Source organism: Dendropsophus ebraccatus, chromosome 2 (assembly GCF_027789765.1).
Source record: "Dendropsophus ebraccatus isolate aDenEbr1 chromosome 2, aDenEbr1.pat, whole genome shotgun sequence".
In the NCBI taxonomy this organism is placed as follows: domain Eukaryota; kingdom Metazoa; phylum Chordata; class Amphibia; order Anura; family Hylidae; genus Dendropsophus; species Dendropsophus ebraccatus.
In genome coordinates, this window is record NC_091455.1 from 17,215,410 (window position 1) to 17,241,060 (window position 25,651).

The following is a 25,651-nucleotide window of genomic DNA, read 5'->3' on the forward strand; positions in this document are numbered from 1 at the left end:
CTGACTCTATAGTTATATATCAGACCCGTGACTCACTCTATCTATCTATCTATCTATCTATCTATCTATTATCTATCTATCTATCTATCTATCTATCTATCTATCTATCTCCTATCTATCTATCTATCTATCTATCTCCTATCTATCTATCTATCTATCTATCTATCTATCTATCTATCTATCTCCTATCTATCTATCTATCTATCTATCTATCTATCTATCTATCTATCATCTATCTATCTATTATCTATCTATCTATCTATCTATCTATCTATCTATCTATCTTCTATCTATCTATCTATCTCCTATCTATCTCCTATCTATCTATCTATCTCCTATCTATCTATCTCCTATCTATCTATCTATCTATCTATCTATCTATCTATCTATCTATCTCCTATCTATCTATCTATCTATCTATCTATCTATCTATCTATCTATCTCCTATCTATCTATCTATCTATCTATCTATCTATCTATCTATCTCCTATCTATCTATCTATCTATCTATCTATCTATCTATCTCCTATCTATCTATCTCCTATCTATCTATCTATCTATCTATCTATCTATCTATCTATCTATCTCCTATCTATCTATCTATCTATCTATCTCCTATCTATCTATCTATCTATCTATCTATCTATCTATCTATCTATCTCCTATCTATCTATCTATCTATCTATCTATCTATCTATCTATCCATCCATCCATCCGACCTCTGACTCTATAGTTATATATTATCAGACCGGTGAATCCGTCCTATGATGTCACACTGCGCAACACATTTCCTATACCCCATCCTAATTTTTTCAACCCTTCCAAGGTGAAAAAGGGGCTGTGGTTTTATAGTAACATGCTGGGCCAAATGCCGCCATTACACGGTAAGATACACCATTGTCGCGGCTCAGCAACTCCATCACAATCATTGAGGCTTGGTGAGAATGAATGGCGGTGCGCCTGGCATTGGGGTCTATAGGATTAGCCCTGGTGTGAATGACGGCACTAGCAGCATGCGATATGTTGGCGCAGTTATTTGTTAGGATGGGGATGTATGAGGCGCATGAGATCCCATTGACCTCTGTGACATTGAACATGATGATTGTTTCCTCTTTGGAAGAGACACAGAAGCTGCAATTGGCAAATGATAATCAGTCAATTGTCCTTTGTCATTATCATCAGTTGTCAAGTGTCCCAATTATTAACCGTTCATGTGCTGGTCTGCCGGCTGTCTACTCATACTGTACTGTAGTCACTCGTATGGGGGGATATCAGCTGGGGTTGAAGGGAGTCACAGGTAAAACATACGTAATAGAAGGTCACATTAGTCCTCAAGTGCAACTTCAAGCAGGACACCCCTTTAGTCCCTAGGGAATATGGAGTTGAAGTTTTGTGATGTCAAACTTTAATTCCATTTAATAAAACCCAATCTACTAGCGAGTTGGACCATGTTTGGCCTTCAGAACCGCAGCAGTTTATAATGGCATAGATGTGGATGTGACCAAGGTCACTTCTCATAGTCATCGCACATTATATAGAGGTCTGGACCTGCTCTGTACAGCCTGTTCTACCTCATCCCAGAGACGTCTATAGGACTAGGATCTGAGGACTGTGAAGGCCGGGGGAACAAGGAAAACATGTTGTCATATTATTGGAGATGATGCCAGTGCATGGTGTATTGTCCTGCTGACAGTCTCCTTCTGCCATAGAGGAAGTAGCCATGAGAGGATAATCATGTCACCACAATGCTTGGATAAGTCTTCCCCAGATCATCATAGGGTGCACCAAGAAAACATCCCCCCCATCCTTACACCTTCTCAACTAGCCTGAACGGTTCTCACCCGTGAAGGGCTCATTAATTCATGACGCTTGTGCCACATCCCGACCCTCATATCAACACGGTAACAAAAATGTCTGGGTCCACCTGACCAGCCATATTCCTTCACCGCTCAGTTATAGAATTTAGCTCTTTTGCCCCTATGTCACTATCCTCATCTACCAAACCTTCACCTATGACACTATCCTTACCTACCAAACCTTCTCCTATATCACTATCCTTACCTACCAAACCTTCTCCTATGTCACTATCCTCACCTACCAAACCTTCCCCTATGTCACTATCCTTACCTACCAACCCTTCCGCTATGTCACTATCCTTACCTACCAAACCTTCTCCTATGTCACTATCCTTACCTACCAAACCTTCTCCTATGTCACTATCCTCACCTACCAACCCTTCTCCTATGTCACTATCCTTACTCACTATACCTTCTCCTATGTCACTATCCTTACCTACCAAACCTTCCCCTATGTCACTATCCTTACCTACCAAACCTTCTCCTATATCACTATCCTTACCTACCAAACCTTCCCCTATGTCACTATCCTTACCTACCAACCCTTCTCCTATGTCACTATCCTTACCTACCAAACCTTCTCCTATATCACTATCCTTACCTACCAAACCTTTCCTGTGTCACTATCCTTACCTACCAAACCTTCCCCTATGTCACTATCCTTACCTACCAAACCTTCTCTTATGTCACTATCCTTACCTACCAAACCTTCTCCTATGTCAATATCCTTACCTACCAAACCTTCTCCTATGTCACTATCCTTACTCACTATACCTTCTCCTATGTCACTATCCATACCTACCAAACCTTCTCCTATGTCACTATCCTTACCTACCAACCCTTCTCCTATGTCACTATCCTTACCTACCAACCCTTCTCCTATGTCACTATCCTTACCTACCAAACCTTCTCCTATCTCACTATCCTTACCTACCAAACCTTCCCCTATGTCACTATCCTTACCTACCAAACCTTCTCTTATGTCACTATCCTTACCTACCAAACCTTCTCCTATGTCAATATCCTTACCTACCAAACCTTCTCCTATGTCACTATCCTTACTCACTATACCTTCTCCTATGTCACTATCCTTACCTACCAAACCTTCTCCTATGTCACTATCCTTACCTACCAACCCTTCTCCTATGTCACTATCCTTACCTACCAACCCTTCTCCTATGTCACTATCCTTACCTACCAAACCTTCTCCTATCTCACTATCCTTACCTACCAAACCTTCCCCTATGTCACTATCCTTACCTACCAAACCTTCTCCTATATCACTATCCTTACCTACCAAACCTTCCCCTATGTCACTATCCTTACCTACCAACCCTTCTCCTATGTCACTATCCTTACCTACCAAACCTTCTCCTATATACTATCCTTACCTACCAAACCTTCTCCTATGTCACTATCCTTACCTACCAAACCTTCTGCTATGTCACTATCCTTACCTACCAAACCTTTTCCTATGTCACTTACAAACCTATTAAAAAGAACAGGAGTTGTGGGTTCGGGTGCAATAGTCAGACACCAGCGTTGTATTTGGTTGCAGTTTCATGTCTTTGCCCCTCCACTTCATCAGAACAATTCCATCTTCTCCTCTCACCCCTTTCTATGATCGGTTGTGTCTGTCAACAGGATCCTCATCATTCTCCATATACTTTATATAAAGCCTACAAGAGTGGCAGTAAGATCCTGCTCCGGCTAACCTAGCCCCAATGACCCGGCTTTGCTCCAATTCGTTCTGATCACTGGTGTTTTCTGACTTAATAGGGGTTCTCAGTCTGACTTATCGCCAAAAACCGATCACTGGACTTTATGCTGTGCTCCAGGGTCAGGGGTCTCTTATCCCTTAGAGCAGGGATGGGGAACCTTCGGCCCTCCAGCTGTTGCAAAACTACAATTCCCATCATACCTGGACAACCAAAGCTACTAATGATCGGGTTGTATTGAAGGGTTTCTCATTTATTATTCTCTGCCTTACCGGAGCCTTCATTGCCCCCATGATCTCTTGGCTGAAAGCCACAGACACCTACACATGAGGGAAGACCTGAGCGGCGGCCATCCAGGACTGAGCCGGGGGGCACTGGTGGGGCTCCTGATCTTAGATCTCTGCCCATAGTCCTTAAAGTGACTCTGTACCCACAATCTGTCCCCAAACCACTTGTACCCTCAGATAGCTGCTTTTAATCCAAGATCTGTCCTGGGGTCCGTTCGGCAGGTGATGCAGTTATTGTTTTAAAAATAACTTTTAAACTTGCAGCGCTGTGTCTAACGGCCGGGGCTTACATTTGTCTATGTCCTTCCTCCCCACCCTCCTCATCATTAGGAATGCTCCAAGCAGATTGTTTCCTATTCCCCACCTGTGTGTATAATGAACATGGGCTGGATCGTTAATACACCTGTGCAAAGCTCAAACAGCAGTAAATGCTCCTGGATCATTCGTAATGCTGAGGAGGGTGGGGAGGAAGGACGGAGATGTGGTGCCAGCCTAATGCATATACAAATGTAAGCCCTGGCCGTTAGACACAGCGCTGCAGGATTAAAAGTAGTTTTTAAAACAATAACTGCATCACCTGCCGAATGGACCCCGAAGGTACAAGAGGTTTGGGGGGGACAGATTGTTGGTACAGAGTCGCTTTAACCCTCCATGAAGTCTCACCTTAGGAGCCCACTCTCTTCTGCTCTCATACAGCATACACTTCTGGAGCACGTTGGAGAGAAATCGTCTTTGATATGGAAATAATTGTAGCTGGAGGCCTCGCTGGAAGCTCCTGGGCCCCGGTGCAGAATCTTAAGCATAGTCGCCCCCCCCCCCCCCCCCCCCCCCCCCCCCGCACTGTGTGGACTCTTTATGCTGTATAAAAGTGGCAGATTCATGTGTATAAAGATAGTCCTGCGTGAGTCACGATGGTCTCCGGACAATGAGGAAGAATAGCTTGTTACATTCTTGTGTCGTTTTTATATTCCGCTATCACATACCACGGCTGCGGCTTTATGACAGTGTAGTTCTCCTTTGGGTCCACTTATAACTCCTATCTCTGCCTTCTTTATTGCAGTGTTGGGGACCTACCACCCATCATGGCTTTGGCTGTCGAGGCTTAATAGGGATTTTAGCTTTGCAACAGCTGGAGGGCTGAAGGTTTCCCATCTCTGCTTTATAGCTAGGCCACTCTTTATAGATCCCAGTATGGCGTCCATTATTGTATTATGGTCATTTTTTTTTGCCATGTTTTTGTAACGCCGGATAACCCCTTTATTCCAGGAAGAGTCTGACACTGATGTTGGTGTAAGCATTGTGCAAGGGGAAGCACTGGAGGACTAGAGAAACACCTCTTATGTAAGGGGGAAGGGGAGTAGAGGGGCACCTCTTATATAAGGGGAAGGACTGGAGGACTAGAGGGGCACCTCTCATATAAGGGGAAGGACTGGAGGACTAGAGGGGCACCTCTTATATAAGGGGAAGGACTGGAGGACTAGAGGGGCACCTCTTATATAATTGGGAGCGCTGGAGGAACACTTCTTATGTAAGGGGGAAGGGGAGTAGAGGGGCACCTCTTATATAAGGGGAAGCACTGGAGGACTGGAGAAGCACCTCTTATATAGGGGGGAGGACTGGAGGAGCACCTCTTATATAAGGGGAAGGACTGGAGGACTAGAGGGGCACCTCTTATATAAGGGGAAGCACTGGAGGACTAGAGGGGCACCTCTTATGTAAGGGGGAAGGGGAGTAGAGGGGCACCTCTTATATAAGGGGAAGGACTGGAGGACTAGAGGGGCACCTCTCATATAAGGGGAAGGACTGGAGGACTAGAGGGGCACCTCTCATATAAGGGGAAGGACTGGAGGACTAGAGGAGCACCTCTTATATAAGGGGAAGGACTGGAGGACTAGAGGGGCACCTCTTATATAAGGGTAAGGGCTGGAGGACTGGAGGAGCACCTCTTATATAAGGGGGAGCGCTGGAGGACTGGAGGAACACCTCTTTTATAATGGGGAGCGCTGGAGGACCACCTCTTATGTAAGGGGGAAGGGGAGTAGAGGGGCAACTCTTATATAAGGGGAAGGACTGGAGGACTAGAGGGGCACCTCTCATATAAGGGGAAGGACTGGAGGACTAGAGGGGCACCTCTCATATAAGGGGAAGGACTGGAGGACTAGAGGAGCACCTCTTATATAAGGGGAAGGACTGGAGGACTAGAGGGGCACCTCTTATATAAGGGTAAGGGCTGGAGGACTGGAGGAGCACCTCTTATATAAGGGGGAGCGCTGGAGGACTGGAGGAACACCTCTTTTATAATGGGGAGCGCTGGAGGACTGGAGGAACACCTCTTATGTAAGGGGGAAGGGGAGTAGAGGGGCAACTCTTATATAAGGGGAAGCACTGGAGGACTAGAGGGGCACCTCTTATATAAGGGGAAGGACTGAAGGACTAGAGGGGCACCTCTCATATAAGGGGAAGGACTGGAGGACTAGAGGGGAACCTCTTATATAAGGGGAAGGACTGGAGGACTAGAGGGGCACCTCTTATATAAGGGGAAGGGCTGGAGGACTGGAGGAGCACCTCTTATATAAGGGGGAGCGCTGGAGGACTGGAGGAACACCTCTTATGTAAGGGGGAAGGGGAGTAGAGGGGCACCTCTTATATAAGGGGAAGTGCTGCAGGACTAGAGGGGCACCTCTTATATAAGGGGAAGCACTGGAAGACTAGAGGGGCACCTCTTATATAAGGGGAAGGACTGGAGGACTAGAGGGGCACCTATTATATAAGGGGAAGGACTGGAGGACTAGAGGAACACCTCTTATGTAAGTTGGAAGGGGAGTAGAGGGGCACCTCTTATATAAGGGGAAGTGCTGGAGGAGCACCTATTATATAAGGGGGAAGGGGAGTAAAGGGGCACCTCTTATAAAGAGGGAAGCGCTGGAGGACTGGAGGAACACCTCTTATGTAAGGGGGAAGGGGAGTAGAGGGGAATCTATTATATAAGGGGAAGCACTGGAGGACTGGAGAAGCACCTCTTATATAGGGGGAAGCACTGGAGGACTGGAGGAGCACCTCTTATATAGGGGGGAGGACTGGAGGAGCACCTCTTATATAGGGGGAAGCACTGGAGGACTGGAGGAGCACCTCTTATATAGGGGGAAGCAATGGAGGACTGGAGGAGCACCTCTTATATAGGGGGAAGCACTGGAGGACTGGAGGAGCACCTCTTATATAAGGGGAAGCACTGTGCCTGTGTTGACTAACCTCCTCAGTTCCCACTGATGTGTTAATGTGACAGGAAGCTGAATGATCGGTGTCTCTCAGGTCAATGGTGTTCAGCTTCTTGTATCTCATGAATCAGTATAGGGAAGGTAGAGGCCTGCTTCTCAGCCGCTGCCCTCCCTTTGGTTGGTTATTGCACTCACGCATTTCAGGCCTAAATAGAAAAGATTACAGTGACTTGAAATGTGTGATATTTAGGTATTAGCTGTGTAGAAGTATTTTATAATAAAGTCTCTACTGACTATATACATATATATATATATACACACCTCTCCTATACAGAAATGTGACAGGTTTTGCATCCTTTCAGCCATCAGAAGAAGCCGGAGAATATCCTGACAGATTTACCATATGGCGTCATGACCCTGGTTGGGATTCAGTGAGACTTCCCAGGGTGGCGGCACGGCAGAGCTGTCTGATGTAACACAATTCACAGAATCAATTAATATGTCAGCTTCAATATTTCAGATGTCATCACTTCATGTATCATAAGCGACTGTATGAAAAGTGACTTAAAGGGGTTGTCCAGTGCATCAATCTCATTTTCATATGTAAGTTACTTCTGAGTTAATAGAGGAAGGCGGTTGATCCCCACCAGCAGAATAGTGAGTGCAGCTCTGGAGTATAATAAAGGATGTAACACAGGATCAGTAATGTAATGTATGTGCACAGTGACCTCACCAGCAAAATAGTGAGTGCAGCTCTGGAGTATAATACAGGATGTAACTCAGGATCAGTACAGGATCAGTAATGTAATATATGTACACAGTGACCTCACCAGCAGAATAGTGAGTGCAGCTCTGGAGTATAATACAGGATGTAACTCAGGATCAGTACAGGATCAGTAATGTAATGTATGTACACAGTGACCCCACCAGCAAAATAGTGAGTGCAGCTCTGGGGTATAATACAGGATGTAACTCAGGATCAGTAATGTAATGTATGTACACAGTGACCCCACCAGCAAAATAGTGAGTGCAGCTCTAGAGTATAATAATAATAATCTTATCTCACAAATGGTAATTGTTATAATTCTATGTTATTTGCATTAGAAAGCCATATTCTGCAGGAGGAAAGTCGTTCTTCGTTATTACGTGAGGTGTGTAGTTATATAGAAACTTCCTTACTATAGTGTGAGATGACACTAGAGCCGCTGCTGCTGCGCTGTGGGGTCCGGTTCACACATCAGAGGTGTAAGTAGTGTCAGAAGGGCAGGATGTGTTGTGTAAGTGTGCCCAGCTGGGTTCCGGATTGTGTTACCCATGTACCAGAGATTGCACACTGCTGGGTGGTGTAATATCTCTACTGGGATACCAGTCATTGGGAGGTCACTGCAGCCATGATATAGCTTTTATTATAAAAACAAAAACAACCAAAGTAAGTATGTTAAATGTGCATTGTCATGTCATGACCCCAAACCGTTTATTTTTTTCGGTCTACAGAGCATTGTGAGTGTGTGGTTTTTTTTTTTTGGTTTTTTTTCTTGCCATGATCTGTACTTTTTAACACTTTTTCAACACTTTTTATACCATCTTTTTAGGCTAAAAAGTCAGCAATTTTTGTATTTTTTCTTTCCATTTTTACTGTACACCTGTTCAAAATTCTGTGTCCCGCACTGCAAAACATGTAAAAGAGTGTGTGTAGGAGGAATTATAATTTTTCCTGGGAGGAATTAAAAAAAATGTTTTAAGTTTTAAACTTTCTTCCTGCACTTCACCTGTCTATATAGATCAGCGCAATGCATAAGAACTGCATTGATCTGTGCAGTGAGCAGGTTACTGGTACATCCATAGGCCGGGTATTTGGTGCCCACTAGGCCACTTCACCTCCAATAATACATCTTAGATTCTGCCATCCCTATGGTTAAATAGCTGGCACTGGAGAAACAAAACCAAAAAGACAGCAGCTGGCACCTGTTCCATTGGTATATGAGCATGGCAGGCACAGGGCAACGCGTGCGCCGTGTTCTCTTCAGGAAGCATGCCTGTGTGTTGGGCGGCTGCAGGAAATCTGGATACCAAACCGATTGTCCTCTCAGCATCCATAATGGACTGGATTTATGCAGCTCTGTGCAGCTCTGCATCAATATTAGATTTCCAGACCTCGTTCAATCTGATCTCTGGCCTGCTCTCCAGGCCAGCGCCGGGTGTTTGCGGGCCCTTGGGCAACAGAGCCTCAGCGGGCCCCTCATCCATCCACTATTTACAATGACCTGAGACACCACTAACATACACAAACACACATTACTGACACACACATTACTGACAAACATTACTCATTGACACACTGACTGACACGTTACTGACTGACATACTTATTGACTGACTGACACACATTACTGACTGACACTGACTGGCCCTGTCTGCTCTAAGGATAACTCATCAGTTTTGTAATCCATAAACCATGCTCCTTCTCGCTGAGCTTGTGCTCATACACAGAAGCCAATCTGAACAGGCAGAGCTTCAGCATAAAAGCACAAGGGTGGGATTGAGTTGGGTTGTAAGTACCTATAAACCAAAACCTATCATCCAGTTGTCTAATATTGATGGCATCATCCCGGCTCTAATAGACAGATGACGTTGGAGGAGAAACCGGGTTAGGCTATCGTCACACGTAGTATGAGACCAACCGTTCCATGACCCAGCCAGGTCACGGAACGGGCGGTCTCAGAAAAGATCATTCCAGCTGGTACTACAGTACCGGCTAGATGATCTTTAGCGCCACTGAGGTCCGATGCGCCTGCATCAGAACTTCCCACAGCACACAATGGAGCGTGCTGCTGAAGCCGCTCGCTCCATTGTGTGAACAGACAGGGTTTTCTGCGTCCACTATTCATTGAATAGTGGCCGCAGAAAACTGACATGTCAGTTTTCTACGCCGCGGCCGGAATTCCCTCAGCCTGCAGAACTACGTAAGTACCGCAGAAATTTTAACAATGACCGTGATTTCTGTGGAACTTACATAGTGTGAACATAGCCTTATTTTACTGCCCAACCTTATTGTACTGGAGTTGATGAGACAAAACCTAAGCTGCCCGGCTGTCACTTACTCCTATCCTCTCCATAGAGGACACATGTACATTCGGCCTTGCTGAGCGTCCATTTGCATGGAGAGGACGGGAGAGAGAGCTGCCAGCTGAATTAATGTTTAGTGTATGGTCACCTTAAGACTCTAAAAGACAATGCATGGAGTCATTGTAAGAGTGAAGCTGTGTAAGGGTGGTATTACATGGAACGATTATCGTTCGAAAAATCGTTAAATCGTTCGGATTTGAACGATAATCTTTTCGTGTAATAGCAGGCAACGATTAAACGACCAACGAGAAATCGTTGATCGTTTAATAGGATCCGAACCTATTTTTATCGTTTGATCGTTCGCTCATCGTTCGCACATCGTTCGCATATTGTTTGGTGGAATAAGAATTCACAGCTGAAACGTACGCAATAGCGACGACTAAACGACCACAAGAACAATCATAAATAAAGATCATCGTTTCGTGTACTTGGGCGAACGATTTTGGGTCGTTTGCCTTAGCGGTCATTTAAGATCGTTTATCGTTAATCGTTAGTCGTCGGAAAATTGCTTGTTGTAATAGTACCCTAAGTGTCTGGAATGATACTGCCAGAACGGAGTCCTCATTGGTCATGGGGTTTGCCATTGGCCACTATGTAAGGTTTCAGATGCCCCCGATGTAGAATGTGGTAGTGATCAGCCCAATATGTAGTGGAGGTCTCCAATGCCACCCTTGACTGTCCATAGACCCTCTTAGCGCATGTTCTTACTCTCTTGGGGTCTTGTGTCATCTATACAGTTTCAGGACGATGAAATGTTAGATAGCGGGGAAGGGTGTAGGAGCAGGAGAGAGGGTAGGTTTTATGTAAATATATTACAGGACAGACTGTACATTATAGAAACTTCATTGACAGCTTCTCCAAAATGTCATATCTGGTTATTGTGGAGCCAGGAGGATGAGAGAAGAGGAAGTTATAACCGGTGACTTCTCCTTTCTCATGTCAGTAACTGATATATCCACCTATCAGCCCATGTCTGATAGTATGGGGACAACATATATTATATTACATACGGAGTATTATAGTAGTTATATTCTTGTATGTAGGAGCAGTATTATAGTAGTGTTATTCCTATATACAGGAATGTAATTACTGTAACTACTGTCTTCTTCCAGGCATATCCATGACTTCCTGTCAGGTGGCAGGTACTATATATCTGACAGCTTCACCTTTTAGGGCCTTTTCCCATTGAGTAAAAGAGGCTGAATTTACAAGTGGAGTCCGTGCAGCAGATTCCGCTTCTCATTTTGCCTGTCCTATTGCTTCAATGGGATTTCTCGTGTGCCTCTGCTCTCTACTCAAGGAATGAACATATTCAATCTTTGAGTGGAGAGTAGACATGCAAGAGAAATCCCATTGAAGCAATAGGACAGGCAGAATGACAAGTGGAATCCGCCCCGCGGACTCCACTTGTAAATTCAGCCTCTTTTACTGAGTGTGCAAGGGCCCTTAGTTGTACAAACAGTGTCTTGCTTTGGGTGCTAATAAATAATAGTCATTTCTATGAGATGTAGCTACTTTTTTGGATGAAATGCAGCTGCTGGTTCTTGAGGCAGTGCTGAGACTTCCTGCTAAGAGAGGGGAAGAGAGAGCGGCCCATTCATCCAGTTCATAATCTGTTTCTGCACGGATCCAAAAAGGAAAATCACATGAAACGCAAGGTTGATTTTATGAAGCCTTTTAATCCTTTATGGTTTTCTTGTAGAATGTTAGTAGATAGAGAATAGAGTTTTCTTTTACAGACGCGTCTCTTCCTTTTTAGGTGGGAAGTTATTTTCTCACTTTCTAAATCTCTGCCAGTACCGAGGATTATCATATTAATGAACAAGGGATTATTACGGTTCAGTGTCTCGGCAGCTGCAGGCCTGGCTACTAAATTCATTCTGGGTAACTTATCTGTTCCGGCAGGACTGTCTGAGGAGGTGGAGTTCATTTTTTTTTTTATTACTTATTTTGTACCATTCTTTATAGGAGAAGAGATTTAATTGAGGCCACATGCTGTGTCCAGAAAAGACGCTGAGACTCCTTAGTTCACGTTTGGTCCTAAATCTGTGTATTTGAATTAGTACATGGGTGTATACAGGAGAAATTATGTGGTGGGGGTATATAGTGGCAAACATGTTTTTGTAGGAGTGTTCTTAAAGGGGCTGTCCTAAGACATATGTAAGGGTATGTATACCAGTGGGGTAGCTACCATAGAGGCAGGGTAGGCAGCTGCTATGGGGCCTGTGCAGGAGGGGGGCCCCAGGCGAGAAGGTAAGATTTGTCCTGTCTCCTTCTGCTTAACCCCTCATGTACTGCAGTGTGTAAGTGACCCAATGTTTACTTACATGCTGCAACACAAAAAGACAAGGAGATCTCTGCTTCACTGCACTGATAACCCTTGACCTCTGTTCTGCTGCCTGCACAATTGAGCTCCATGCAGAGGTCAGGGGTTATCAGTGCACCAGCAGTAAAGGCCCTATTGCACTAAACGACCGTTATGGCCGATAATCGTCTGGTGTAATAATAGGCAACGATCAGCCGACATGAACGCTGTCAGCTGATCATTGCTGTTGTTTGTCTTTCAGCACGTTGAAAGACAAACGACCAGGATAGCAACGATCAGCTGCCGTCGCTCCATGGAATAGGCAGCAGACCACCGCTATCCTCTATGGGCTGCCCGGACGATCTCCCCCTCAGTACTCATCCGCTCGCTGCTTACATGTTGAATAGCGGCGTCAGCGAGCCACGTGTAATAGGGGCTTAAAGCAGATATCTCTTTGTCTTCTGAACATTGGGTCACTTACACACTGCAGTACATATGGGGTTAAACAAAAAGGTAGTCTGCTCCTGCACCTATGTATTTAACCATAAGGACTCCTTATAGTTAAAAACAGTGGACTGACAGGGCAAGCAGCCATTGGCTCTCTGCTCTGCAAGTCACTCTTGTGAGTATATATATGCAGTGCTTTGTGATGTGGTAAGGGGGGCCCCTTACAATTTTTTTGCTATCAGGCCCCATGAATCCTTGCTACGCCCCTGATGTACACCATAGAATAATGGGTCCCTTAACCTTTCAATACAGGTTAAAGATCACATTTCTACCATAAGGCTATGTTCACACTACGTAAAAGTACGTCCGTTGTTGCCGATGGCAACAACGGCCATACTTTTACCGCGGGGGAACAATGCCTGTTGTTCTATGGGATCCTGGTCGTGTGCGCTTCGGCCGGGATCCCATATGCCGCCGCAAACAACTGACATGTCAGTTTTCTGCGGCAGGAACTCAGTGAATTCCGGCCGCAGAAAGACCTGTCAGTGCACACAGTCAAGCGACAAGGCTCCGGCCGCTCCTTCACTGTGTGCTATGGGAAGCTCTGATGCGGGCGCACGCTGATGCGCCCGCATCAGAGCTCCGCGGACGAAAAATCATCCGGCCGGTACTTAATTACTGGCCGAGATGATCCGGCCAGAGACCGGCCGTTCTATTTACTAGAATGGAGGACCTTTGCTTTGGACTTTGTTGTTTCAGTCACTCTATAGAGTCTGAATGAGGCTTTATATAATAATAAGGACCAGTAGTGGTCATTATGGGTCCCAGAGAGCACAACATTGTCTACCAATGAAATAGTGACTCTTGTTTCAGATAACTTCTCTCCATGTAATAGCCTATGTGATTCCTAATATGTTTGCAAATAAGTAATGATGAAAAGTGACCCTTTACTGCAGAAAAACAGCTCTAAAGTCTTGGCCACTAGGTGTCTCCCTTCTCTGCAGTCTGCTGTCCACTGCCTGTTGTCAGGCCTTTTTTGTCTAGAGTAACAGACAGATCAAGCTAAAAGTATCTGCAATGTGCAGGAGAGAGAGAGAGAGAGAGAGAGAGAGAGAGAGAGAGAGAGGGTTGAGATAACCTGGGCTTTGCAGTTGCAAACTGATCTGGTCTTCCTGCTGAAGATAATCCATACTCTTTCTCAAAGGTAAATGAAGGCTTCCTTCTCATCTCTGCCCATTCATATAAAACCCAGTTCAGCTATACGTTGAGTAAATACTAGTATGTATGTCATAGTATAGAGATAAGTACTAAGTGTTGTGCTGTGCTGTGATTGGCTAGGCAACTAAGGGAAGAAGTGCCTGTATAAGTACTACTGGTTCTGCCCCTGCAACTGAGAGAATGAGAAGTAGCTGTGCACCATGAAGGGGACTCCATGAGTTTAATAGCAGTCCCCCGAAATCACCCACCCCCTAATCTAACTAGTAAAAAAAACACTTGCATGTCCATGTCCCTATTTTTTACAGATTATCTCTGCCTATTGTGGTCTGGGACAAAATCCAAGAACAACGCAATGGCAGAGAAAAGCAGTCGCAAATGGTAATTATTGGTGATGTTTATTCTATTGATGTGTAACCACTACTAAGGGTGACATGTTTCTGTGGCTTCTGTTCTCCGGCATTGGACTTTCCCCTGTGGGTGAGTCAGACGGACACCACCTACATCTGGCAGGTCCTGGTAATGTAACTCAACACAGGATGTCACCAGATCAGGACTAGTCACCAGATCTGGAAATCCATTACAAGGTCAAAGGTTGGATCATAGGTCTTCTCTATTGTGGGACAACGTTACAGAAATGGGCTCAGTTGGCTGCTATATGAAATCGCCAAACCCAGCAGCTGTAAAACACCAAGGGGGACATCTTCTTGGTTTTCTTTGATTAACCCTGTAGAGTCAGGAACAAGGGGGGATATTTACTAACAAATCTAACAACACAATTTTGTCAAAGATGTTTTGGCCTAATTTCCAATCTAATGTGTTTAATCAAATTTATGTAAATTGTCTCATAGCATAGTAAATGTGTCTTAAAAATAATGGTCTTTTAATTAGTCTAAAAAAATTCACGTGGTTCGGAGCAGACGTAGCAATGCGCCAATATATGCGACTTTTTTTAAAAATTGCGCAGTTAATAAAGTTAGCTAAAAAAGAATTCTGGCGCACTTTCGATCTAATTAACAACAAAAAATCAAATTCAAAAAGTCGCATCTAATTTGGATAGTCTTGTCTAAAAAAGCTTCATAAATTCATATTAGATTTATTTTGAGCGCAAACTAGATATATTAGACTAAAAACAGGCGCAATTAGTTTGATAAACGCCCCCCTATGTGTTTTAAGCTCACTCTGTTATTGAACCCAAGCGGCAAATATTTTCTTTCAAATCAACTAGTGTTGGGATGCTGATTTGTAAATTACTTCTCTTTTAAAACCTTCAAGGGGTACTGCAGCGGGGGGGGGGGGGGGGGGGGCAGTTTTTTCCTGGTACCGGGGACGAGGTGGCTGAGGGAAACGACGTCCACTCACCTCCCTGGTTCCAGCGGCGGGTCTCACATCGCGGCGCTCCGGTCCCCGATTCCCGGCCGCTTCCTGGTGTCTAAAATATAGTACGTCTCAGGTCCGCTCAGCCAGTCAGTGAGAGAGGCGGGTTCTGAGCGGACTTGAAACGGACTGAAACTGACTGGCTGAGCGGACCTGAGACGCCACGTCTCGGGCCTGCGTCAGACACCAGGAAGCAGCCGGGAACTGGGGACCGGAGCGCCACGATGCGGGACCCGCTGCTGGAACCAAGGAGGTGAGTGGACGTCGTTTCCCTCAGCCATCTCCTCCCTGGTCCCAGGAAAAAATGCCCCCCCCGCTGGAGTACCCCTTTAAGTCTTCCAGTACTTATCAGCTGCTGTATGTCCTACAGGAAGTGGTGTATTCTTTCCAGTCTGACACAGTGCTCTCTGCTGCCACCTCTGTCCATGTCAGGAACTGTCCAGAGCAGCAGCAAATCCCCATAGAAAACCTCTCCTGCTCTGGACAGTTCCTGACGTGGACAGAGGTGGCAGCAGAGAGCACTGTGTCATACTGGAAATAATGCACCACTTCCTGCAGGACATATAGCAGCTGATAAGTACTGGAAGACTGGAGATTTTTAAACAGAAGTTCCCCTTCAAAATTTCCATGGTACTAGAAATAAAGGAAAGGGTTACACTAAGCACTGAACTGCTACTGAGTTGAGAATGAAGTCAGGTAGTGTGGATCCCATGGTGACTGCATTACTGAGCAGGTTACTAAACCAAATTGTACCCATTTACCATTTACAATACTTCTGCCAGGACTATGGCTTCCTTGTGGGAGGGGTTAGTGAAGTAGGCGGGGTATCTTGCTGCTCCGCCCCTTTGAACTATATAAATAGGTGAAAGGGCCCTTTAAGAATCCTTAAAGAAAATCCTCACCGTATCCTCCTTAACCCTATTGCACATGTACTTCTTGTTTTTGATATTTTTGCTACATCCTATAATTGGGTCTTTATTAGTGGGTAATTACCGTACCGCGATATGAGAAGGCTGTGGAATAGCGGATGGCTGAGGGGTATTTATCATGCCGTTCAATCTCTTGGCCAGGAGCTCAATCCCTTGATGTGTATCCAGTATCATTTGGCTGGGTTCTGGCCAGGCTGATAGTTTAGTAATCTATTGCTGATGAGTCGCAGAATACAAGCAGCATGATTTAAACATGATTCCTTGCCGGCTTTATGGATTTGCTGGAGAAACAGTTCATGAATATTTATAATCCCCCTTTTTTCTGGCAACAAGAACCCAGGCAGCTCTAGACGTTGTTGTTGTTCTCGATCAGTGAGAAGACTTTGCAGCACAAGTGGATGTGAAGCTGTCCGGGTCGGCGCAGGAAGCCGTGGTTACGGATGTCAAGCAGATTTTTGCAGCCTTCTCGCTTGATGCTCGGTTATGTTTTGACTGACAGATTGGGCAATGTTAGACAAGGAGAGAAGATTGTAAAGGTGAAAAACAGGATTTGTTGAGAGCGCCACGATTGATCAGAAATGCACGGACGTCCTCTTGAGGCGGATAAGGTTCTGGATGTATCCAACTCATTGCAGGGTTCCAAGCTAAAATAAAAAAAAAATGGCCTTTTGCTCCTAAATCTAAACAGTTAGAAGTTAAGAATAAAGTTTTTTAGTTAGAAAACTAAAAATCAATATTACAGGTAAAATAAAGAAAGCATAAACACTAGACTGCAGCTTGACCAGTGGCAGCATTTACACTAGACTGTGCACTGACCGGGGGTGGTGTTTACACTAGACTGTGCACTGACTGTGGGTTGTGTTTACACTAGACTGTGCACTGACTGTGGGTTGTGTTTACACTAGACTGTGCACTGACTGTGGGTGGTGTTTACACTAGACTGTACTGACTAGGTTGAGTTTACACTAGGATGTGTACTGACTGTGGGTAGTGTTTACAGTAGACTGTGCACTGACCGGGGGTAGTGTTTACACTAGACTGTGCACTGACCGGGGGTAGTGTTTACACTAGACTGTGCACTGACTGGGGGTGTTGTTTACACTAGAGTGTGCACTGACTGGGGGTGTTGTTTACACTAGACTGTGCACTGACTGTGGGTAGTGTTTACACTAGACTGTGCACTGACTGGGGGTGGTGTTTACACTAGACTGTGCACCGACTGGGGGTGGTGTTTACACTAGACTGTGCACTGACTGTGGGTAGTGTTTACACTAGACTGTGCACTGACTGGGGGTGGTGTTTACACTAGACTGTGCACCGACTGGGGGTGGTGTTTACACTAGACTGTGCACCGACTGGGGGTGGTGTTTACACTAGACTGTGCACCGACTGGGGGTGGTGTTTACACTAGACTGTGCACTGACTGGGGGTGGTGTTTACACTAGACTGTGCACTGACCGGGGGTAGTGTTTACACTAGACTGTGCACTGACCGGGGGTGGTGTTTACACTAGACTGTGCACTGACCGGGGGTGTTGTTTACAGTAGACTTTGCACTGACTGTGGATAGTGTTTACACTAGACTGTGCACTGACTGTGGGTAGTGTTTACACTAGACTGTGCACTGACTGGGGGTGGTGTTTACACTAGACTGTGCACTGACTGTGGGTGGTGTTTACACTAGACTGTACACTGACTGGGGGTGTTGTTTACACTAGACTGTACACTGACTGGGGGTGGTGTTTACACTAGACTGTGCACTGACTGGGGGTAGTGTTTACACTAGACTGTGCACTGACTGGGGGTGGTGTTTACACTAGACTGTGCACTGACTGGGGGTGGTGTTTACACTAGACTGTGCACTGACTGGGGGTGGTGTTTACACTAGACCAGCGGATTCCGCCGCTCACCCCCGCTTGCATCACCGTCTGTCCCATAGATCTAGCAGATCGCCGCTCGTTTACATTATTGATCGGGCCCCCATCGGCTTGTAGAATAGGACCCTAAGGTTCTGTTAACTCTTTGTGGGACTAATGGACATAGCTGAAGTCTGTACCTGGATATCTTCAATAATCATCATCACACTTGACTGTTGCTTTACACAAACAGGACCCTGTTCTTCTGATCACTGGAGGTCTTATTGCTGAGACCCCCAATCCAGGATCCTTCAGATAGGAGTCTAAAGTCGATGACCGCTTTATGATGATTTCCTAGTAATGGACCAATTTTCTCATCCAGAATGGCCACGGTTCCGCTCTCTTTTCAGTGGTCACCGACTTTTTGTGGTTAAATATTGATAGTTTTTTTTTGTTTTTACTAGTCTCCATATAAAAAAAAAGCATAAAAACCACGGACCTTCCCCTCCGGATACAATGATATGGCTTTCCGATATGTGGACTTGCTCATCTATTGTGTTCTGGATATTGTACGTGTTTATTCCGAGCCGAGAATCTGCTCCTCCTGGAGCTTATCGGCGCGCGATCCATCTATCACGCTGATAAACAGCTGGGCTGGCCATGCTACACAGAGCAGTTGTGCTTTTAATTCCGAGCGCTCCTTGTTTTTTTGGCTGAATTAGAAAGAAACGACTTCTTTCTCCGAAAGCCATCTGGGAGATTTCTGTCGCCTTCTCCGTGCAGTCTCATTCTACTAGTCCAGCACCCCAGTTGTCTGGTTTACCCGATAGTCTGGCGTCTTGGCTAAATAATCCCAAACGGGGAAGTGCCGCGAAAATGGAGAATGCAAATCTGTCAGGATACGGCGTGATCACATGTTACATCCGGGATGATACGCTGTAATATGGAAGCAGTCCAGTGTATTATATCAGTCTATATTATAGTATATTATTATATATTATATCAGTCTATATTATATTATATTATTATATCAGTCTATATTATATTATTATATCAGTCTATATTATATTAGTCTATATTATATTATATTATTATATCAGTCTATATTATATTATTATATATTATATTAGTCTATATTATATTATATTATTATATCAGTCTATATTATATTATTATATCAGTCTATATTATATTAGTCTATATTATATTATATTATTATATCAGTCTATATTATATTATTATATATTATATTAGTCTATATTATATTATTATTAGGGATGGTCCGAACCTGCCGAGGTTCGGGTTCGTATGACTATGGCTGTATCCCAGTTTTCCAGGCGGTCCTCCTTGGCAACCCTCATTACCGAGGCTTCGGGTTTGTACGAACCCGAACCGAACTCGGTTCGGACCATCCCTAATTATTATATCAGTCTATATTATATTATTATATCAGTCTATATTATATTATTATATCAGTCTATATAAAGAGTTCTGCGTTCTTAATAATTCGAAGTATAAAAATCATTTATCCCACACAGTGAAGACTGTTTAAAATTGAGGAATCTGGGATTGCTGCTTTTTTTGGATCATCCCACCTCCTTGAAAACGGAATTAAAATTAAGCAATAATGATACCAATAAAAACTGCTGTTACTCCCACAAAAAACAGGCCCCTGAAAGGGATTTTTCCATCCCAGTTAATGTACTTGCTTCCTTATCCTGATATGCTCCTCCCCCACCACCACCACTGTTGACAATTCGTGGTCTAGGTCAGTGATTTTCAACCTTTTTTGAGCCGCGGCACACTTTTTATACTTAAAAAAATCCAGGGGCACACCACCAACCAAAATGGCACAAAATGACACTAAAACAGTACATATTATACATATAGTTAATAATATAGATTCTAAATGTATTTATACTCACTCAGTGTGAAACCTGGGCCTGTTTTCTTCTCCCCTCTGTGCTTCTCCCCCATGCTTCTCTCCACCATACTTCTCTCCTGTGCTTCTCTCCACCATACTTCTCTCCTGTGCTTCTCTCCACCATACTTCTCCCCCATGCTTCTCTCCTGTGCTTCTCCCCCCTGCTTCTCTCCTGTGCTTCTCTCCCCCATGCTTTTCTCCTGTGCTTCTCTCCACCATACTGCTCTCTCCCCTGCTTCTCTCCTGTGTTTCTCTCCACCATACTGCTCTCCCCCCTGCTTCTCTCCGCTGTTTCTCTCCCCCTTCCCCATGTTTCTCTCCCCCCTGCTTCTCTTCCCTGTTTCTCCCCCATCCCCATCTCTCCCCCATTGTTTTCTCCTGTTTCACAGGGGCACCATAGTTTGGGGAACTTTCCCCGCGGCACACCCGACCATGTGTCGCGGCACACTGGTTGAAAATCACTGGTCTAGGTTACCAACCACCACTCTGCTCTAAAAGCAGTGGTCTGGCTGGTGTATATATGTAGCTATAGTATACATATTCATATAATCTAGTACATATACACTATGGGGGACAGATTCGCCCATTCTCGCTGGTGTACCCCAGACATATTCCCTGCTAGCCTGATGGGCGGACAGGGGGCGTGACAACAGAGGGTGTAGCAAGCGGGAGGAGGTGTGGCGTAAATGAGGGCAGAAATCTACACCTGCTCAGGAGGCTGGATAAGGCGGAGGTCAGACGTGCGCCTCTTAGTGACATCACCATGTCCAGCAAAAAACAAGCCCCCCCATGCAGCTGTGATATAGCACTGTAAAAAAGAATAATATATAATAACAACAAGCAATATAAGACCATAATAAAGTGTTTTTATTGTGTCTATATATATATATATATATATATATATATATATATATATATAGACACACACACACACACACACATATATAGTGTTATTTATACTGTATGGTAAATGTTGTAAAAACAAAACACAATAAAATAAATGAAAAAAGATTTTTTTTTAATCCATATTCACCATATTCATGCATAGGATCATTATAAAAGATAAAACTTGTCTCGCAAAAAACGAACCCCCACTTTGAGAAATTTACAATAAATGTAAAAAATGTAGCCAGGGTAAAAATGTTCTTGGTGTTACTTAGCATATGGGCAGAGTTAGTTCATAAATTGAAAAAATAAAATAAAAAAAGATATGTTGAGGAGCAGATTCTTGAGCAGTGAGCCTTCTATGTCTAATGGGTGTGGAGTGAGTGCGGTCTCTTATTTCTGTATACTATATACTGGTGATGGATGGGGTGTTACTGCACATAACCTCCCTATAAGTTAACTGTGATTGCTTTAATGGAAAGTGAGCAGTAGCAAATATATGGTAATGCGGGAGAGATAAGAGCGCGTACACTGGAAGCCGGCCAGGAGTCTGGGATGGGAATTAATTTGTAACAGAACATTGGTTCCTTATTATACAAGCTCCATCGCTGGATTTATAGAACTGGATGTTAATGTCTCATAAAATTATGAAAAAGAACCTCAGCTAACTATATTTTTCCTTTCAAATCAACTGGTGTCAGAGAGTGCCAGAGATTTTTCATTTACTTTTATTAAAAAATCTTTCAGTACTTATCATCTGCTGTATGTCCTGCAGGAAGTGGTGTATTCTCTCCAGTCTGACACAGTGCTCTCTGCTGCCACCTCTGTCCATATCAGGAACAGCAGCAAATTCCCATAGAAAACCTCTCCTGCTTTCCAGACTGGAAAGAATACACCACTTCCTGCAAGACATACAGCAGCTGATAAGTACTGGAAGACTGGAAATTTTTAATAGAAGTAAATTACAAATCTATATAACTTTCTGACACCAATTGATTTGAAAGAACATGATTTTCACTGGAGCACCCCTTTAACGAACTTGTTGCGTTGATTTTGTTTTTCCCACGATCTTCACATGGACAAACAGAGAAATTGTTGTAAAAACTCGGTTTCAATCATTCGAAGATTGTTGAACAGATTGCTTTTGTTTTTACACAGTAGAATCCTGTATAAAGACAGTTTACACAAACCGATCTGCGAACTATCGATGAACGGCCAACAATGATTTTAGTACATGTTAACTCGCTGGAGTTCCCCTTTAAAGGAATTCTGACTCATTAAACATGGAGTTCAATCTGTGAACAGCATGGTATAGAGCAGGAGGAGCTGAGCCAATATATGTATTGTTTTTATGGGGAAAGTTCCAGGATGACTTATCATTTATTGATGTTTATCTCTCCTCATTGTGAGCCACGTATTCATGTGGGCTGTCCTTCTCGGGGGTTAACAGATATCTGTGTATAAGTATGCATGTAGTGAGCGGTCATTGAGTAGGACCACACACTGGACTACTTTCCTTATTCTGGACTAAGCAATCAAATGGGCAGTTCTACTCAATATTTCACTAGCTAGCTGTAGATGTGCCAACCTCCCTTTTTGATATACACAGTTAAGTATGACATGACTTGGGAAATACCCAAGCAATGTATCCATGCACAGACAGCTGTTTTGGGGAATTTGCCCCTCATCAGTGTGGAGCAGAATTCTGTCTAACGAGAGCAAAGCCTAGTAAGTGCATTCAAAGGAATGATGGCTGACCTCCAGGAGATCAAGCAAAACACTGCAGAGACACCGTTGCGTGTTTCTCAAGGTCAGTCAGACCTTCTAGCGGGAAAGAAAAACCCAAGCCAAGGGGGGCCAGAATCCTATTCCACACTGATAAGGGGCAAATACCCCGAAACAGCTGTCTGTGGATGCTTGGTTATTTCCCAAGTCATGTCATACTTGACTGTGGCTTGTTGAAAAGTGGTTTACTTGATTGGAGACCACTCTTGACTTGGTTGTTCCTTCCCGATAGAAGGTCTAGCTAGCTCACTGATGTTGAGAAAAACGTGATGGTGTCTACGCGGTATCTTTGCATATCTGTCTTCCCAGAAGGGAACCAGTCACCCCGGCGGCCTGCGGAGTAATTTTCCCTATGTAGAAGAAATATATGATAGGGCACCTCTAACCTAAAACCCCCAATTTTCCCATCCTTTCTTGTGCATCTTTGTTATCCCTCTATATTGAGTTATTAGTCACCATATTACGGCCTAACGTCCATGGTTTGGGTCAGACAATGTGGGGTGATGATGAAGCTATTGTGGTGCCCATACAGGTTCCTAGAAGAGTTCTTTCGGCTGAATGATTTCCATTTACTGCTGAATTTTTTTTATTTCAGTAGGAATTGCCTAGAGGGCAGTGAGCGCAGCTCTGAATGACGGGTGGGCAATGTATTATTCCTCCAGTCCACACGCCGCCGTATCCTTTCCGATGCCCTGCAATGAACCTTCATTCCAACGTGCCCATATTGCTCTGCATTGTGATAGAGAGGCATTCAGTCCTGCTTTAAACCCGTATGAATTCATCCCCGCTGAATCTATGTACAAGGTTCTGCTGCCTTTTATATCCTTTTTTTTTTTTGTTCTTGCTCAGTATATTGGAACAATAGGAAAGTATTTTAGCCCCCATCCCCAGCCCAGAGGAGGATGAGCCGCATAGAGCCCAGATCCATGAAGAGTAAAGATCTGTGTTGCCTCTTTTATCGGGAAATACAATGTACACGTCTATAGCCGTAAGATAAGACTTACATGTCTTCCATCAAGTAATCTAAAGAACTCATCTTCTGTCGGATTAGAAAGCGCTTTCTTCTCGTAAGGGCGACCGAACATATGAAAATGTCTGATGGGAGAGGAGGTCTATTACCGCCGCTGTGATGCTTGTCCTTGGCCGAACTGGTGTTATACTACACATGGCGGCATCACCTTTGCTTCTCTTATAGGATTGGCTCAGTCTCAGAATCATGATAAACACTGTTGATCTGGCTGGCCTTGGATGGACTGATGCCCCACACGGTATTATACCGCTATATCATAAAGGGTCATACAGGGGAGATTTATCAAACATGGTGTAAAGTGAAACTGGCTCAGTTGCCCCTAGCAACCAATCAGATTCCACCTTTCATTCCTCACAGACTCATTGAAAATGAAAGGTGGAATCTGATTGGTTGCTAGGGGCAACTGGGCCAGTTTCACTTTACTCCATGTTTGATAACTCTCCCCCAAGGAAGTCAATGGTGCTCATGGAGTGTTGGTGGTATCCATCTTTTGATGGACCCGCTAAAGTGTTGTGACTTCCATTGTAAATGTAAGTGTGAACAGAGCCCATTGTTACTTATTCCATAAATTAGTCACACATGGGAATAGTGATGTCTTATTAGAGGAAGTGGCATCCGCCCCCACTTCCAGCAGCCTGAGGTTCCCCATTCCCCGTCTGTCTCTGTTCACATCTGTGTTCTCGTTTTCAATTTTCTATTCTGTCTTAAAGCGGTATGCCGTTCAAACATAACATTTGATTTGTTTCTGCCCATGGTAAGACTAACAATTTCTAGGGATGAGCGAACCGTCGGACTTTTGGTCCGACGGCATCTTCGCTCAATTGCTATGCCTGCGATCCCGGGTGCATAGTTGTGATCCCGGGAATCTGCGGACTGGATTGCCCAGGGAATTCAAGATACATTCCCTGGCAACTATGCACCCGGGATCACAGGCATCGCACTGGAGTGAGTGGCTTTCGGACCGAAAGTCCGAAAGTTCTGCTCATCTCTAACAATTTCTTCCATACTTGTTATTATCTATTCAGTCTCCTTCTCCCAGTTCTGAGCTGCTTCTTTCTGCTAAAGATACAAAAATCTGTGTGTAAGCTTTTCTCTCTGTCTCCCCCTCCCTTCTGAGACAGCTGATGTAAACAAGTCCCTGACTGGCTTTATCTGCAACATTGTAGAATAACCCTCCCAGCATTACAAAGAAGCTGCAATGTTGCAGATAAAGCCAGTCAGGAACTTGTTTACATCAGCTGTCTCAGAAGAGAGGGGGAGGAGGGGGAGACAGAGATAAAAGCTCACACACAGATTTTTGTATTTTTAGCAGAAAGCAGCAGCTCACAACTGGGGGAAGGAGACTGAACACATAATAACAAGTATGGAAGGAATTGTTAGTCTCACCATAGGCAGCAACTTATCAAAAGTTATGTTTGAGTGGAATACCCCTTAAGAGCAGAAAACCAAGAAAAAACAGTGTAACCTTTTTGATATCTACAAACAACATGGCCACCAGATGGATTCTGCCAACTTATAATACAGTCTTTTAGGTTTCGATATGGTGTCAATTGTTTTCACAGTATGAACAATCCTGCATGTTGCGCTGTTCTTCCTGCTGAGTATGATGGAATCTGCAACAGCGGCTTCAAACTAATTCTCCGAAACAGATGTGAACAGGCACTGAGAGTTCCAAAGTCACTAACAAATATATCAGG

At 44.3% G+C, this 25,651-nt stretch overlaps 2 protein-coding genes across 4 annotated transcripts in view; one reads left to right on the forward strand and one right to left on the reverse strand.

The window, feature by feature from the left end:
• Nucleotides 1–24,180, reverse strand: part of LOC138782995 (elongation factor 1-alpha) — a 37,507-nt gene extending 13,327 nt beyond the window's left edge. Inside the window, exons 1-2 of the mRNA XM_069957093.1 lie at nt 23,929–24,180; nt 7,398–7,543 (exon numbers count right to left, since the gene is read on the reverse strand). Of these exons, the coding sequence (XP_069813194.1) occupies nt 7,398–7,442 (45 nt within the window). The 5' untranslated portion in view covers nt 7,443–7,543; nt 23,929–24,180. The remainder of the gene's footprint in view (nt 1–7,397; nt 7,544–23,928) is intronic.
• CYRIB (CYFIP related Rac1 interactor B) overlaps nt 1–25,651 on the forward strand; it is a 101,408-nt gene that overhangs the window by 2,391 nt on the left and 73,366 nt on the right. The window contains exon 1 of one of the 3 annotated variants that reach the window (XM_069957097.1): nt 24,426–24,484. The exons of the other annotated variants lie outside the window; for them this stretch is intronic. The gene's annotated coding sequence lies outside the window, so the exon portion shown is untranslated. Of the gene's footprint in view, nt 1–24,425; nt 24,485–25,651 lie in introns of those variants that run through there. 3 annotated transcript variants of the gene reach the window in all.